General features: G+C 39.0%; 1 protein-coding gene across 13 annotated transcripts in view; it reads right to left on the reverse strand.

Moving 5' to 3' along the window:
* LOC126184838 (battenin) overlaps positions 1-14,690 on the reverse strand; it is a 236,288-nt gene extending 221,598 nt beyond the window's left edge. For 3 of the 13 annotated variants that reach the window (XM_049927437.1, XM_049927440.1, XM_049927442.1), the window contains exons 1-2: positions 14,592-14,610; positions 14,263-14,346 (exon numbers count right to left, since the gene is read on the reverse strand). Coding sequence is in view for 2 of the 13 variants with exons in the window: in XM_049927430.1 (XP_049783387.1) it covers positions 14,263-14,346; positions 14,535-14,568 (118 nt within the window). In the remaining 11 variants the exon portion in view is untranslated. The other 10 variants (XM_049927443.1, XM_049927434.1, XM_049927436.1 and 7 more) reach the window with 8 other exon arrangements.
* Positions 14,691-16,997: the final 2,307 nt, after the last annotated feature.

Genomic DNA, 16,997 nt, shown 5'->3' on the forward strand with positions numbered 1-16,997 from the left:
ATACCTAATTATGAATGCTTACACATGCCAGTCATGAATAACACATCTAGGAAAGAACTAAATAATTTCAGAGCAGCTATCAGAAAAGAAATGTGGGTATAAGAGACATCAACAGAAGAGAGGGATGAGTGACAGGGAATAAACGAGTGATGAGGAGGTATGAAAGGATGGTGGTAGTGCTGATGCTGAGGAAGAGGCAAAAAACCATATGATCAGTAAAGTGTTGTGTGGTGTCTGTCAATAAAAGCATATTCAATAGTAATTTAGTTTTAATTTAATTTTAATATAAATACATTAGTTATTAGTAATAATTGTTGCGATGACTCGATGTTTCTGCTGAGTCACTAAACAACTGGACAGTTAACTAGAGATGGCTGATGCGTACGCTATTTTCTCACTCAGCACTAGCAAAACTCAAAGATGTCTTGAGGTAACCACAAACAGCATTTAGAGAAATTTACATAAGAAGTAACATAATACATTTATCTATTTTTGTTTTTGTTTCATTATATACTCTGTTTTATTTTCTTCCTAACTACTTTTTCTTTATATATACAGATATACATTTATTATTAATTATTTTGTATAATTTAGTATCTTAATATTGGATTGCTAGAGTTCATGAAAAAATGATACTATTGTGTAGTGAATTACCAATTTACTGATGTATTGTATGACCCGCTTTAAACACACAGTAGGGCAGGTTTTATGATTATAATAAATAAATAAAAGAACACATCATCACACCAGATACAATTGAGTACTGAAAGTACATGGTGTCAGTAATTCACAGTTAGATGTTACAGCATTTGACTGTAGATTCCACCTGTCTCAGTGCCATGTCGCAGCTAAGGGCCAGAGGGAGAAGTTCTCACACAATGAAAGGAGCATTATATGGTTCCGGGCATTGATTAGTGTAGGATAGGTTCTTACACCCTACTCATCTTATGTGTAGACAGAAAGCTGAGGGGTAGTTGGATGCAGATGCTCAGAGTAAGTATAATGCAATGTGTCTGTGATAATAGGGTCAGAGTGAATGTTGCTATCTAAAAGGGCATTGGAAATACTGGTTACTAAATGGTGACCATAGAAAAATAGCAACTTGAACCATACATGTGAAGAAGAGTTATGCATCCCTATGGCAGTGATAAACCTTTCTCAACATTAATTCTTCTGGTGTTTTACAAGGCAGGCCACTGTAATCTAACGAGGAGGTTTTGCAGTGCAGTCCAAGACACATGCAACTTGAAATACCAACTGCCACAAACCATACCCATCTTCTTCCATAATTTGAGTAGGTATGATGCTCACTTCTTTGTTAAGCACTGATTTTTCGGTTTGAAAGATAAGCTCAGTGTCATACCTGATATCGTTGAAGTACACATTTCATTTTCCAAGCGAATCACACAAAAAGTAATGCTCCATTTCCTGGATACGCCATGCTTCATGCATGCAATTCCTCAAAAACTTGCTGAGACAGTGAGTTATCAGAGCTGCATATCCCGATGATGCAAAATTTCATCCTGTGTCAAAGAGAAGGTCTTTCCTTATGAATACCTCTATTCAGTCGAGAGATTCCATGAAATCAAATTGCCCAACATAGCCACATTCATTTACTAAACTCATAGGCACTGCCATTATAGATGTAGTGTATGTACATGTAATGAAAGTTTGGCAGGTGTTCAATATCCCTGAATTTGGGGAATATGCTAGGTTGTACATAAAAACAGATGTATGCCTGCTCGCAGACATTTTTGAGAAATTACAGAATGTATGCCTGGGTACATACTATATGCATCCTGCCTTCTATTACACAACACTAGGACTTCTGTGGGACACAATGTTAAGAACGCATGTCAGCATCGAACTATTGACCAATGTTGACAAGCTGTTCTTCTTCGAATGAAAGTTTCACAGGGTACTTTGACAATGTGTCTCCAGGTATGCCAAGGTGAATAACCTGTGAATGAATACAGGATATCTGAGAATTTAAGTTATATCCTTTACTTGGATGTAAACAACCTCTATGGACATGTCACACAACAGTCTCTGCCGATTGGAGGGTTCCGTTGGATGTCCAAAGAGGAAATAGTCAGACTGAAGGCAAAGGTCCATGATTTTGCTGCAGATATTCAGGTCAAGGATATGTTTTGGAGACAGGACTGGCAAGCCATACTCATTTAAATGACTTGCATGGAAACTTGCCGCTGTGTCCGGAATGCCTAATCATGCACAATCTGATGATAATGATGGGGAATAAGCAGATATACGTAGGCTGAAACTTAAATAGTGACAACACTGCTGTGGAGATACTATGCAATGGAATCTACTATTGTCGCTGATAGCACATGTTGTTGACATACCTACCTTACCTCTGAGCAAATGGACTTGCCTGTTCCACATCACCGGCGTGTGCATAATCAAGGGAAACACAGTCACTTGTGAACAAGCAGTCTAAGATAATGGTGTCACTATGTTTCAGAAACAGGAACAATGGAGTTGGATCAAGAATGAATGTGCCAGAGGTCATACAGCATGACAGTATCATCAAGGTCTTCAAGAGGCAGGCAGGAAATCGGTATTGCAGTACAGAAAAGTGGCACATTGGGTAGAAGCCTTCAACGAAGGTCGGCAAACTGTGGCAGACATGCATCGGACAGGTTGTCCTAGTGTCTCTAAAGAAGAAATGCATGATGTTGCCATGTTATTTGACAGTGATAAACGCCATACAATTTGTGAGCTCACCCATGAAACCAGATTAGTGCATACGACTGTGCTTTGCATCCTGAAGGAACGCTTTGGCTTGCAAAAACTTGCATCACGATGGGTTCCGCATGACTTGACGTAAACGCAGAAATGGATGCGTTACGACACCCCTCAGACGCACTTGGAGCGCTATGAGCGCGTAACAGAGGCTTTCTTATGCCGTATTGTAACGCTGGATGAGACATGGGCCACATTATATGAGCCAAAACTGAAACGCCAATCCAAGGAATGGTGTCATTATGGGTCTCTGTAGAAAGTCAAAAGTGCATCAGAGCTCCAGTATGGTGAAAGTTTTGGTGATTCTCATGTATGACTGTGATGATGTTATCCTAAAGCATTACACTCCTCCATGCCAGACCGTCAATGCACAGTATTACTGTTCGTTTTTGGAGCATCACCTCTGACCAGATTTGCGAAAGAAGTGGCAACACTTTCTGCATAACCCACCCATCAATTTGCATGACAATGCGTGGGCGCATACAGCGCAAGCTGTTGTTGCTCTGTTACAACGATGGGACTGGGAAGTATTGTACCATCCACCATACTCCCCGGACTTAAGTCCTTGTGACTTTGATTTGATTCAGAACATGAAGGAACCATTTCATGGCATTCGCTACAGAACTGTTAAAGAGATTCGACAGGCAGTAAACTGCTCCATTCAAACTATCAACAGAACAGGCTCTGCTAACAGTATACTATGCCTTCCACAATGCTGGCAATGGGTCCTACACAACGCCGGTGACTACTTTGAAGGACAGTAACAGGTGCAAACATGTAACTCTTTTGTATTGGTTGTGAATAAATAGCTGCCACTATTTAAGTTCCAACTGTTGTATATTCTGCAGTACAGAAACCTCCAGCAATCTCTCAATTTGCGGGTGGAGCTTATTAGAATCACCTGCAGCATCTCCTTCAAACAGTGTTGGTGTTTAAATGGATACATTAATGCAAACACTGAACAGAGGGATCTCATTACGTGGGACTTTCAAAAAAATATTTCTAAATTAATAAATAATGCAATTTTTGGAGAAATTGTGGAAAATGTTAGAGAATACCACAAGATTCATTTACTTTACCATTACGAGGGGCATTTTGATGCAAGAGGTTACATAGCCAGACCAAATTTTAAGCAGTCCACCAACTTAAATCAACAACTAGTCACACTGGAAATGGCTAAAGTTTCAATGCAATTCACGAAGCCTATCTATATCAGTATGTGTGTTCTGGACCAGTTCCACTCTGAGTTCATGAAGCCAAACTTTGCTGATTTCAAATTACTTTACATGGGTACAGACAGTTCCATCTACAGACTGAAAGGCTGCAATAAATATGAAGTAATTAGGTACAATATCGAAGCATTTGACACGTCTGGATATGCAGCTGATAATCCTTGCAGAGTAACATCTTAAAACAAGGTTATCAGTCTGATGAAAGATGAGGCGAATGGTTCACAGACTGTGGAGTTTGCGGGGCTCAGATAAAAAATGTATGCATACCGCATAATGCAGGTGCTGTCCAAAGGCGGGCTAAGGGTGTGCATCACACAGCCTCACAGGCTGTCACGATCAAGGATTACAAGAGGTGCCTGCTGAGGGCGTTGTCGCTGCTCCACATATGGTCTGCCAAGTAGTCTTTCAATCGCTAGGTCATGAGGTACATACTACAATGCAGCTGAAAGCTGGGCTGTCGTGTTATGATGACAAATGCTTCATCTGTGGGAATGGGATCAGCTCCCTCCCATGCTCACACTACTCACTTGAGTGACTGAGTTTATGGAAGTGTATTTAATTTTAAATAGTGGTTGTGTATGCAGAATAGCTATATTAACCATTTGTTACAGATGTGTGTATGTGTATGAGTGAATATCTGTGCACTGTGTGCATAGAAATTGTATATATTATGCGTACTGTGTACATGACTGCACACTATGTATGCATGTATATATCGTATACGTGTGTGTGTGTGTGTGTGTGTGTGTGTGTGTGTGTGTGTGTGTGTGTGTGTGTGTGTGTGTTTCTTCGCCTGCTGTGGCTAGTCCATATTTTCTTTATACTGATTTACAGCAATGATAAATGTACATAGAAGAAATTATTAAAGTGTACATACTGTTTAAAAAAGAATGACAAGTGTATACAGAAACTGACGTAAGATGGGAAACATAATTTTTAAGTTTTTCTCTCTACTAGCTTTCAGTGCATTAATCAATAGGTAGTTTGAAGAAGGAACAATGGGGGAAAAAAAATTGTTTTTTACTGTCAAACTAGTGTTAGTGTATACGTGGGCAAACAAAAGTGGCCCAGATGAGTGGATATGATTTTACGTTAATGTATACACACCCTGTGAGGCACACATGACATATATGCCCACCACGTGATCAACACCGGTTAGAGCGTAGTGGAGGCTGTATCATTGTGAGTGGAGCAGTGCAAATGGGGCAATGGTACTTACAGTGGAGCAGTGCGTGTTTATGGTGGAAAGTTACATCACAATAAAGTTGTGAAAACTGTATGGTCAGTTGCTTCCTGAGAAGTTTAATGGTGTCAAAGTACCAGCAACGAGTGCCACGCAACGCTTAGTCCAAAAATAGTGAGAGACAATATCTCTTTCAAAGAAGTGAAAGAACATTCAAAAACATGCCCATGTATAAGAAAATGTGGCTTCAGTTCACCAGAAAATGCTTTTGAGTCCTACCAAATCAACCTGATGCCTGTCACAAGAGACCGGCATATCACATCAATCATGTGGATGACTAATCCACCTGGACCTGCATGTTCATGCATTTAAAAAAATGTAAATGTTTCTCAGTGTCTCCAGTTTTTTGAGTGGCTATTCACTGAGACAACAATGAATGGCTTGGACATGGATCTATTCTTTATGTTTGATGAAGCCTGGTTTCACCTGAGTGGTTACATCGTCTCTCAGAATCACAGGTTCTGGGCAGCAGAGAATCTGTATAACTTCCACAAAACAAAATTGCATGATCATAAAGTTGGGGTTTGGTGGCCAGTGTCTGCACACTGCATTATTCATCCCATCTTCTTTCATCAGATGCTCACTTCGACACATTACATTGCCAACAATTTGAAACCATTTGTGGCAGCATTAACGGAGGACGGGAAGACCTACAGTTACTTCCAGCAGAATGGAACACATTTACCAGTCTTCACACCTGACAGAGTTGTTAGCAGAGGTCAGTCTGGTCACGGCCTTAGCTGGCCGGCCAGGTCATCCGATCTGTCAGTGTGCGACTACTTCGTGTGATGTTTTTTCAAGAACTGCAGCAGAGCATTTTGGATGAGATTGTTGCAGCAATTCCAGCAGTCCAACTTCAATCACCCTTCAGCAACTTGCTGACCAGCGTCCAAAAGCACTAAGAGATGAAGGATGTTCACTTTCAACATCTGCTATAGTCAGGTTAGTATTGTAGTCCCTTTCATTTGCTGTGTTTCTTTGTACCAAGTAAATCTGTTCTCTGGACCACTTTTATTTGCCCCATCTTGTAGATGTACATTGTGAGCTGTAAAAAGAGACTGAAAACCACTCACATCCTGGTTTAATCAGACTAGGAAATATTCAATAGTTCAAAGAAGAGAACATATGCCAGTTTTGAGTTTGTCAACCCACAATGCTGTGGTTGCTCTAACAGCAGGTGTACACATCGGCTGTTCAGTTGCTTAAGGCTTCATGTTTGCAGTGCATCAGAGTATTGTTTTGTATTTAATGCCTGATGTCTGAATTTAGATATTGTTCATTAAAGGTAAATGAATAACAGTTATTCATATAGTAACTATTCTAGATGGTTTGAAAGCGTATTAGTTTGGCAACACCAACAATGAACAAGTCTCTGGTAAGCTCCTCATTTTTGATTTTAAAATACAGGCAGTTAGAATATTTCTTACCCAAAGGTTATTTAACTGCCTCTGACTTCACTGATGGTATGGTGAAGAACATTTTCTTGCTGCAAAAGAACAAGAGTGTCCCACATTCCCACACAAGTGGCGTAAAATGGAAAAATTGAAGTACAAGACAACAAAAATTGCATCACAAGACAAGAAGATCAAGGGAGTATGAAGACAGTTACATAATTCCACATGAGTACAGACCATTTTATGAGATATTGATGAAACCAGCAGCAGCTGTTGTAGACGATGATAAAAGTGAATGACAGTAATGATTGTCAGGGTTAATTTCATAGATAATTCTTTGAAAACTTGTGAGTAGTATATAAACTTCTGATATGTTCTATTATGAAAGTTTTGTGAAAATATAAATATTTCTGATGTGACAGGAATTTTTTAATGCCTAATTGATAATCAGTTTGAAGATGGGAACAAATCCACAGTTTTTAATACTGTGATGCATTCCTCAGGACAATCCAATTTATCTTTTCAAGGTACTGACATAGGAGGTTAATGTAAAGAATATCATATAAATGTTCCACTAAGATAAAATTAAATAAAATTAAAAATAAGAAAAGGAAAAAGTTTCTTGTACTTCCCCTTACAAGGAGATTTTGGATCCACTCCCTTCTTCGTACTAACAATTCAAATGTAACTGATAGTGTTGGGTTACAAGGAAAAATTTATGTTATAAAACATGTATATTGTAAAATAGCTTTGTACATAAAAACATAAAAGAAAAGAAAACATGTTAATAAACAACAACAATTATTGTTAACAAAAAAATTGCTCCTAATTAACCATAAGTTAATTTGTTATACCATTGTTGTTATTTACAAAAAGAACCTGACCCTCTCACTACACAGTACAACTGAATTACAGAGACAAAAAACTGTTGATAACAATAATTCCTAACCTAATTTGTATATATCAAACCTAAACCTCTCCGTATGGTATACAGCACATGAATGACATTGCTCACACATTAGCTCTAGTATAAATGAGGGAGGCAGTATGGGGAGCTCGAATCTTGTTGTTCCATGGAGAAAGAATAGGGGAGAGGATAAACTTTATCTTCCCATCAATTTTATGCAGAGAGAGAGAGAGAGAGAGAGAGAGAGAAGGGGGGGGGGGGGCGGAGGGAGAGGGGGAGTTGTATTGAAGTAACGTACTACTATTTTCGTTCAGATGTTGGCAGCAGTTGCAAATATAGCAGCCTCTTTTCATGGCAAGTTGAAAGTTTGACGTTTCAACATCTCTCTTAGTTCTTCTTATTGCCTTTGCTGTTTCCTTCATTTGCCGTTTAAATTAATCATAGTGTTCCATTTTCCTTGATATTCCCACTTTTTCCATTTTTTGACACCTCTATCAAAACTTCTTTACATACTTCATTCTACCTCATTTTATTTTTATTTTGTTTGATACAAATGTTCTCTGTGTAGCATTATTAGTTTATCTAGCTAATTCTTGCCAACTGCCATGTTTTGTTATTTTAATTTCATCTTATTGTTGAATGGACTGTTTTGTTGTAGTAAGTGCCTTTTACTTTATTTGTATTTTACCATTTAGAAGTTTAATGTTAAATTAGGAGAGGTAGTGATCAGAATCAAGTTCACCATTCTTTATCACTTTCATGTGCATGATTTTCTCATTTTTTTTTCTTTTGAAACAGCTATGCATGCTGATAATTTTTTATAACAGGCATGCTGAAGCTCATGGTTTACAAATTTGAGCATTATGTTAGAATCTGAATATGTAGCTGATAAGAGTCATATTATCTACAGGGTGTTACAAAAAGGTACAGCCAAACTTTCAGGAAACATTCCTCACACACAAAGAAAGAAAATATGTTATGTGGACATAAATCCGGAAACTCTTACTTTCCATGTTAGAGCTCATTTTATTACTTCTCTTCAAATCACATCAATCATGGAATGGAAACACACAGCAACAGAACGTACCAGCGTAACTTCAAACACTTTGTTACAGGAAATGTTCAAAATGTCCTCCGTTAGCGAGGATACATGCATCCACCCTACGTCGGATGGAATCCCTGATGCAGCCCTGGACAATGGCATATTGTATCACAGCCGTCCACAATACGAGCACGAAGAGTCTCTACATTTGGTACCGGGGTTGCGTAGACAAGAGCTTTCAAATGACCCCATAAATGAAAGTCAAGAGGGTTGAGGTCAGGAGAGCGTGGAGGCCATGGAATTGGTCCACCTCTACCAATTCATTGGTCACCGAATCTGTTGTTGAGAAGCGTACGAACACTTCAACTGAAATGTGCAGGAGCTCCATCGTGCATGAACCACATATTGTGTCGTACTCGTAAAGGCACATGTTCTAGCAGCACAGGTAGAATATACCGTATGAAATCATGATAACGTGCTCCATTGAGTGTAGGTGGAAGAACATGGGGCCCAATCAAGACATCACCAACAATGCCTGCCCAAACATTCACAGAAAATCTGTGTTGATGACGTGATTGCACAATTGCATGCGGATTCTCGTCAGCCCACACATGTTGATTGTGAAAATTTACAATTTGAACACGTCGGAATGAAGCCTCATCCGTAAAGAAAACAATTGCACTGAAAAGAGGATCGACACATTGTTGGATGAACCATTCGCAGAAGTGTACCTGTGGAGGCCAATCAGCTGCTGATAGTGCCTGCACACACTGTACATGGTACGGAAACAACTGGTTCTCCCGTAGCACTCTCCATATAGTGACGTGGTCAACGTTACCTTGTACAGCACCAACTTCTCTGACGCTGACATTAGGATTATCGTCAACTGCACGAAGAATTGCCTCATCCATTGCAGGTGTCCTCGTCCTTCTAGGTCATCCCCACTCGCGAGTCATAGGCTGGAAAGTTCCATGCTCCCTAAGTGCCAATCAATTGCTTCAAACGTCTTCCTGTCAGGACACCTTCGTTCTGGAAATCTGTTTCGATACAAACGTACCGCGCCACGGCTATTGCCCCGTGCTAATCCATACATCAAATGGGCATCTGCCAACTCTGCATTTGTAAACATTGCACTGACTGCAAAACCACGTTCGTGATGAACACTAACCTGTTGATGCTACGTACTGATGTGCTTGATGCTAGTACCGTAGAACAATAAGTTGCATGTGAACACAAGCACCGAAGTCAACATTACCTTCCCTCAATTGGGCCAACTGGCGGTGAATCGAGGAAGTACAGTACATACTGACGAAACTAAAATGAGCTCTAACATGGAAATTAAGCGTTTCCGGACACATGTCCACATAACATCTTTTCTTTATTTGTGTGTGAGGAATGTTTCCTGAAAGTTTGGCCGTACCTTTTTGTAACACCCTGTATAAATATAAACAACACCAAGGAGGCTATAATGGTATTAACATTTCAAGTGAGCTATATAGGTTAAGTGGAGGATTTGGTGATAATTTTTAGAATGTGTTTTTGGTATGGATTTGATATTATATTTTCATTATCATTGGTTGTTGGGATTGGCTAATTAAGTTTGGTCACCCCTTTCCTCCCCCCAAAATAAATATTTTTTTAGGTTGCCCCTTATTTTTTATGATTCCTTATTAGTAAAGAGAATGATTTTGTAACTGGCAATATGTACATTGTTTTGCAACATTGTATATATGTTTCCAATGTTATGGTTGCCATCCTGTAATTTGGTCACATGAGTTTGTGATGCCATGGTCATGATCTTTTAATTTGGTTGGTGATGCCTTTTTTGAAAATTTTATAACATAATTGGACAAAGCCAGCAGGTGTATCGAACGCTTCAATCACTTCTAGTAATATACAGCCAATACCACCACAAAAGCAACACAGCCTCTAGTTTTGATCCTCCACTTGGCTCTAGATTAGAGGACCCAGATCAGTTGTCTGAATTATGTTGCAAATGGACAACTGTGTTGGGACCCCACATGTATGGTTAGCTGCCTTCAACAGTTCTACCAACCCATGGAAGGGTAAAAAAGACCAAAGGAAGGAAGCTGGGTTTAACGTCTCATCGTAATTGAAGTCATTCAAGGTGGACCACAAGCTCGGATTTATCAAGGATGGAAAAGGAAATTGGCTGTGCCCTTTCAAAGGAACCATCGCAGCATTTTCCTAGAGCGATTTAGAGTAATCATGGAAAATCTAGATATGGATGGCCAGATGTGGGTTTGAAGCATTGTCCTCCCAAATGAGAGTTCAGTGTGCTAACCACTGTGCCACATCACTTGGTATGGTAGCGTAAAGGCTGTGGCAGTGGCTAATTGTATATTATTCTCTAAACCTAGCGGTCAGTGTTTCAGTTAATAATGAACTCTCTTGTCTGCTGTTTCATCAATAGTCAAATGATTTTTTAATGACATCATTCATGAGATCTGCTTCTCACCAAGTTATTTTGTTACAGTGTTTGGTGAATGGCCTATGACTGGCTGAAGTCCCACATGCATAAAAAGTACCAGTGAAACTTCCTGGCAGATTAAAACTGTGTGCCCGACCGAGACTCGAACTCGGGGCCTTTGCCTTTCGCGGGCAAGTGCTCTACCAACTGAGCTACCGAAGCACGACTCACGCCCGGTACTCACAGCTTTACTTCTGCCAGTACCTCGTCTCCTACCTTCCAAACTTTACAGAAGCTCTCCTGCGAACCTTGCAGAACTAGCACTCCTGAAAGAAAGGATATTGCGGAGACATGGCTTAGCCACAGCCAGTGGCTGTGGCTAAGCCATGTCTCCGCAATATCCTTTCTTTCAGGAGTGCTAGTTCTGCAAGGTTCGCAGGAGAGCTTCTGTAAAGTTTGGAAGGTAGGAGACGAGGTACTGGCAGAAGTAAAGCTGTGAGTACCGGGCGTGAGTCGTGCTTCGGTAGCTCAGTTGGTAGAGCACTTGCCCGCGAAAGGCAAAGGCCCCGAGTTCGAGTCTCGGTCGGGCACACAGTTTTAATCTGCCAGGAAGTTTCATATCAGCGCACACTCCGCTGCAGAGTGAAAATCTCATTCCAGTACCAGTGAAGTATATCATAACAGAATGTATAACTCAGCATTCAAAAAAGTTCATTGTGGAGTGTCAAACATTCTGTATTAGCCCCCTTAGTGTTGTTTATATTATAGATAATATGTCACTCATCAACCACAGATTCAGATTCTAACATAGTGCACAAATTTGAGAGCCATAAGCTTCAACATGCCTGTCATAAAAAATTATCAGGTTTATGGATTCACAATCATTTAGAATTTAAGGAAATGGTGTAGAAATACCAAATTAAAAATTCATGTAAATTTTTTTGCTTTTTGAAAATAAGTTAAAAAAAATTGCACACGAGAAGCACTGAATTAAGGACAGCTGCTACTTTGGGGACGTAACATGTTAATTACATATGTCACTGAAACTAAAGCGTTTTGTGATAGTGGACAGAGAGGACACAGTGTAGCAAGTCACTTACTAACACACAATGCTGGCTTACAAAAACAACAACCACTGAGCAGTTATAATATGCAGAGCCACCATCTCGTTACAGGGTAGAGACTTCAACATATCATATTTCACTCATGTACTTATGCTCAGCATATATCACAAAGTGCAGAGATTAGTGTTGGTGCAGGAACACCACCAATAAGGCATTGAGAAGGTCGTCTAGATTGGCAAGTCATGGTATACATTTTTACACAATGATGGCAGGCTATAAGTATGCTGAAAAACACAAGGTGGTGCATACTGCATGCTAACAGTATGGGATTAATGCTGATGGTTCAGTTGTTCTTGTTTATAAGGGTTTACATGTGGCCAATGAAACATCTACAATCTTCCTCACAAACAAACAAGACAAAAATCTACTATATCAATGTGCATCTGTTTGTTCAACCTCTGGCACAATTGAAGTAACCCATACATTAATCAATACAATGCACAATCCCATCACACACCAATTATCAGAATTTTTTGAGGAACTTCCTGCATACATGATGATCCTCGTGTGGTCTCCCAGGCTACCTGACTTCAATACTGTTGGGCACATCAGACATCATCAAGTGAGACGTGGGTGCCTTAGACCAACTATGACCGAACTCTGGGAGACATATTGAGTGGCCGTGAACTAAGATGGAGCCGTAAAACGTTTGGTGTCTTGTGGAGTCCATGGCATGACATGTCACTGTCATCATTAGTGCTATGTTCTAGCCTACTAGGGAAGTGTGTCTAATTCAGTTACACAACAAGTGTGGAAGTATCAAAGAAGATACTTTTGAATTCCAAATACATGCAGTAACAGCCAAAAAAAGGGCAACCTAAGGCACTTATGAATGGAGTTTTTTAATGAATCCACACATTTCCTAAAGTTTCACAAGGTTTTTTCAATATTAAATATAATGTTCATAATTACGAGACAAGATGCAAGGATGTTTTCACAGAGAAAAGATATGACATCCCTTTCTGTCAAAATTAACCAGTCATTGAGTCACTGTTTTATTCTCAAAAATAAATCATCAGATCAGTGTCACTTAAGAAATGAGTTAAGAAATGTGTTGACAGCCAACAACGTCTTTGGTGTTAATGAATACATAGATCATCAGCATCAAGTTAAACATAAACAAAGAAAATGTCTACCGTGTAAAACTGTTACATAGAAACTGGCTTCCAATATATTTGCTAGTGGGTGACAGTAACATTTATTCTTGTTTTCTACACTCAATAAAAGTTTACTAACACATTCGATTTTTCCTAGTTCAACATTTTATTACTGTGGCCGCAATATTATGGTGTTGATTCAGACTAGATAACACAATCATCATATAACATGTCACTGGAAATATGAAGACAAAAAAATAGTGCTTAGTCCCATGTTTTTACCACTGTCTCTTACACGTAATTATATTCTGCATGTTCACTATGACGTCTCATTCCCGTGTATTTCATCTCTAAACACCAGTCTTGTTTGTCCTTTCGTCATCCACTTGCACGCATACTTTTTTCCCCTTGATGTTGTTGAGCAACTTAAAACATGCGTAAATTTACATTCTTCTTTGGAAATTTGTGAGCAAATCCTGTATCAACAACTTAGATCCACGAATAGTAAATAAAATCAAAAGTGAACCTATATCATACTAATACCATAACAACTCCTCAGTATTATTTGTCACACGCTTCTAATCAGTAATGGAAACTTCCTGTTCTTATTTGACAGCTTTCTCTCACATAAATGGAATCTAATAAAACACTCGTGTATTAAGATGGATTGTTTAGGGGATGGGGCGGCAGGGACACAAGTGAAACAATTTCTGTCCTATACTAAGTAGGAAAAGCCTTCCTAATGTTCTCTAAAATTTGCAGAACATTAGGAAGTGTTTTCCTATTTAATATTGTTATCACCTTCTGCCAATCAGCCCCGGAAATTTCAGTTAATTTTAATTCTGTACTACAATGTCGTGCCAATTTCTCAACGGATGACGGGTGGATGAAAATCACAAGCCTTAAACATTATTCATAGAAGCGAAAGATTTTCCGACTCGTCCCGACGACGTAAACAGGCAAATTTTTGCGAGTCATTCGTCGACAGCAAAACCCTCACTCAATAGCTTCGCTATTTTGACAACTCACCTCGTTCTGCAAAAGACCGGAAGGACCTGTGAAGTACACGTCGACACTTTACCAACAGTCTTCTTGAAATAGGTATCACAGGAACTGGAATGAGAAACAGTTTTCTAATGTACATCACAAATCAACACTCCTGAGATAAAAAATAAATACTGATGCCAACAAAATATAAAAGGTTTTTGTTGTTTTTTATTATTTATTAAAACGGCGATTGTAATGTCTAGACCTCGGAGAATTGTTTTACGCCTGGCGTCAATCTAGCGAGTGTTTCTCACCTACTACCGAAATTCGGCAACGAAAACACACCATTTAGTAAGTACAATTCAGCTAACCTAATTCAAAACATTCATATTTGTTGACAACCAGCTGTTGCTTGACAGCATGGGTCAAAGATTATGTCACATACGTGCATCCATAGAGTATAAAAATCTATGGAAAGAGCATTCGGATGCGCAGAATCATGGTCTGCTATAATCACAGTCTAACTCTAACATAACAATGGCGACACTTCGCCTCGATTTTGTTGCCTACGGCGCCTCAAGCGGCCAGTAACTTAAACTGTGAGTTCGGCGCGATCGTTAAAGTGAATAGTGGTTGTTTATTTTGATTTCTACAATGGTTTTTACAAGCGGGAGCGTTTGTAGCGCAATAAATTGCAGCAACAACAGGAAGAAGACACTACAGTTGTCTTTTTTTGGGTTCCTAAGGATCCTGAGAGGTAGATACCATCATGTTACTAAACTGTATGTTCAGGATTCACTTGCAAACTACATATGTATTAATGATTAATGTTTCGTTTTAGGAGCAGAAAATGGCTAGTCAGTAGTAGACGAGAAGACCTTATGAAAAAAAGACCCAGTTTACCTGTATAATAATATTAGGTTTTTGTTCGCTACATTTCGAACAAAACCAGTTCATGAACGCAGTTCATGAATGCAGTACTCACATTGTTTGACATCCCAAATAAGCCACCTCAACTGACGATGAAGAGGAACCTGCCACAAAGATTCGACAAGCCATCTAAAGCTGTAAAACAGTCCTATGACACAGAAGCAGCCAGTTTAGCTCTCCGTATATCAGTGCCAGATTCGTGTGAATCGTCAGCACAGACCTGCTTTGACGATGAAGTGGTTAGATTAAGTGCAGTTATTCGTGTCTTACAAAAACATAACGTTTGGTATGTATTTCATTCATTTCTGATGTTAGCCACTTAATTTTCCTTGCTTCCTTCGTGTGATGACATTATTTTGTTAGCACCTTGTTCACTGACAGAGTGTTGAAAATTAATAAAAATTTGGTTTTGCGTAACATGTAATCAGCTCATTATAATGTTTTCAACATTTTCACCCACAATTTCGCAGTTGCTTGTCCCTGTAGCGGTACATGCCTGTGCTTCTTACGTGTGCATCTGTGTGTTTATATTCTTTTGATATCAACAAGGGAAGCTGCAATTCTATCCAACGTCACAATTGTTTCTTCACGAATGTGTTGTAGCTTTCCACTTGATTCGTGGTTTTTGTCCATACTTGCGCTTATTTTTTGAATCATTTTTATAAACATATATGTCTTATGATAGTACAAAACCCTTGGAGGCACGAAAATAACTCAAATATTTCGTAAATTACGTAGGAAATGGGTGCAAAACAAATATTACGCTCACGACGCGTCTGATGTTCACCTTACTCGCCGCGTGGAGCGCTAGTGTCGCTCCATCTGTCAAACGGTAACAACTTTTACAACAGTGAGTGTCGCGACTGTTATGTTATACTGTGCTATTATTCTCCTAGCCTTCCCACTCTGTGAAAAAGCGCGAACACAGGAAGTACTCACATTCACCACCGGAGTGTTGCAAGGGTGCAGTAGTATGCCCGAGCAGCACTACCCGCACTTAATCACATCTGTTGGAGACGAATTACTTTTCTGTTGATCGGTTTGTTATTATTAGTATTTTTAACACGATTGGTATAACAGTTTTGCAGATTACGTGACCTAATTTCTCAGCATAATCTAGTCTCACATCAGTCGCCCTGTAAAACCTTTGAAGGATTCAAAACATTGAGAACTATGTAGCTAAAATTTTGCGATTTACCTTTGAATAACAAACAGGATACAAACTGAAATAATGCACTCTACTGTATGTAGCAGCAATTACCAATAAAACACACCTGTAAATTATGGGGAGCAAAATTGCACCAAATTCATACTAATGATGGCCACACTCAATAGCATTACTTAATCAAAATACTGAAACATCACTGCATGAAGTGCAGAACTAATTTTGGACATGAGGAGTTTCTATCATGACTGACGTGAATAACACAAATAAATACGAATAACATCTTAAATACGCTATTTAATGTCCTCTACATATAGCAGTTTTCCTTAGTAACACTAGTAGTTCATTTTTTCCTTAATAGGAGGGCAATATGATTGGGGCCCATAAACTGGTATAGTTTCACTAGCCAAGGTTCTTTGATTATTGGAAAAGTAAAAACTATCTCTAAAAGCTAATCATTCACTTAAATTACTTTGCAAGGTAATAAAATACAATACTGGGTTTAATTAAGTTCTACAGAGACCATTCATGATGAATACCAAGATGCATTATCTTTGGAAGTGTGCATAACTTCACTTCTAATAGAACTCGGTTCATTAAAGATTTATGTGTACTTGTATTTTAATCACCTGTGAAGTAGGTATTCTTGGTAATAATATTTACACAATCTTGCTCTGTAATC

The sequence above is a fragment of the Schistocerca cancellata genome, chromosome 4 (genome assembly GCF_023864275.1).
Source record: "Schistocerca cancellata isolate TAMUIC-IGC-003103 chromosome 4, iqSchCanc2.1, whole genome shotgun sequence".
NCBI classification, from domain to species: Eukaryota; Metazoa; Arthropoda; class Insecta; order Orthoptera; family Acrididae; genus Schistocerca; species Schistocerca cancellata.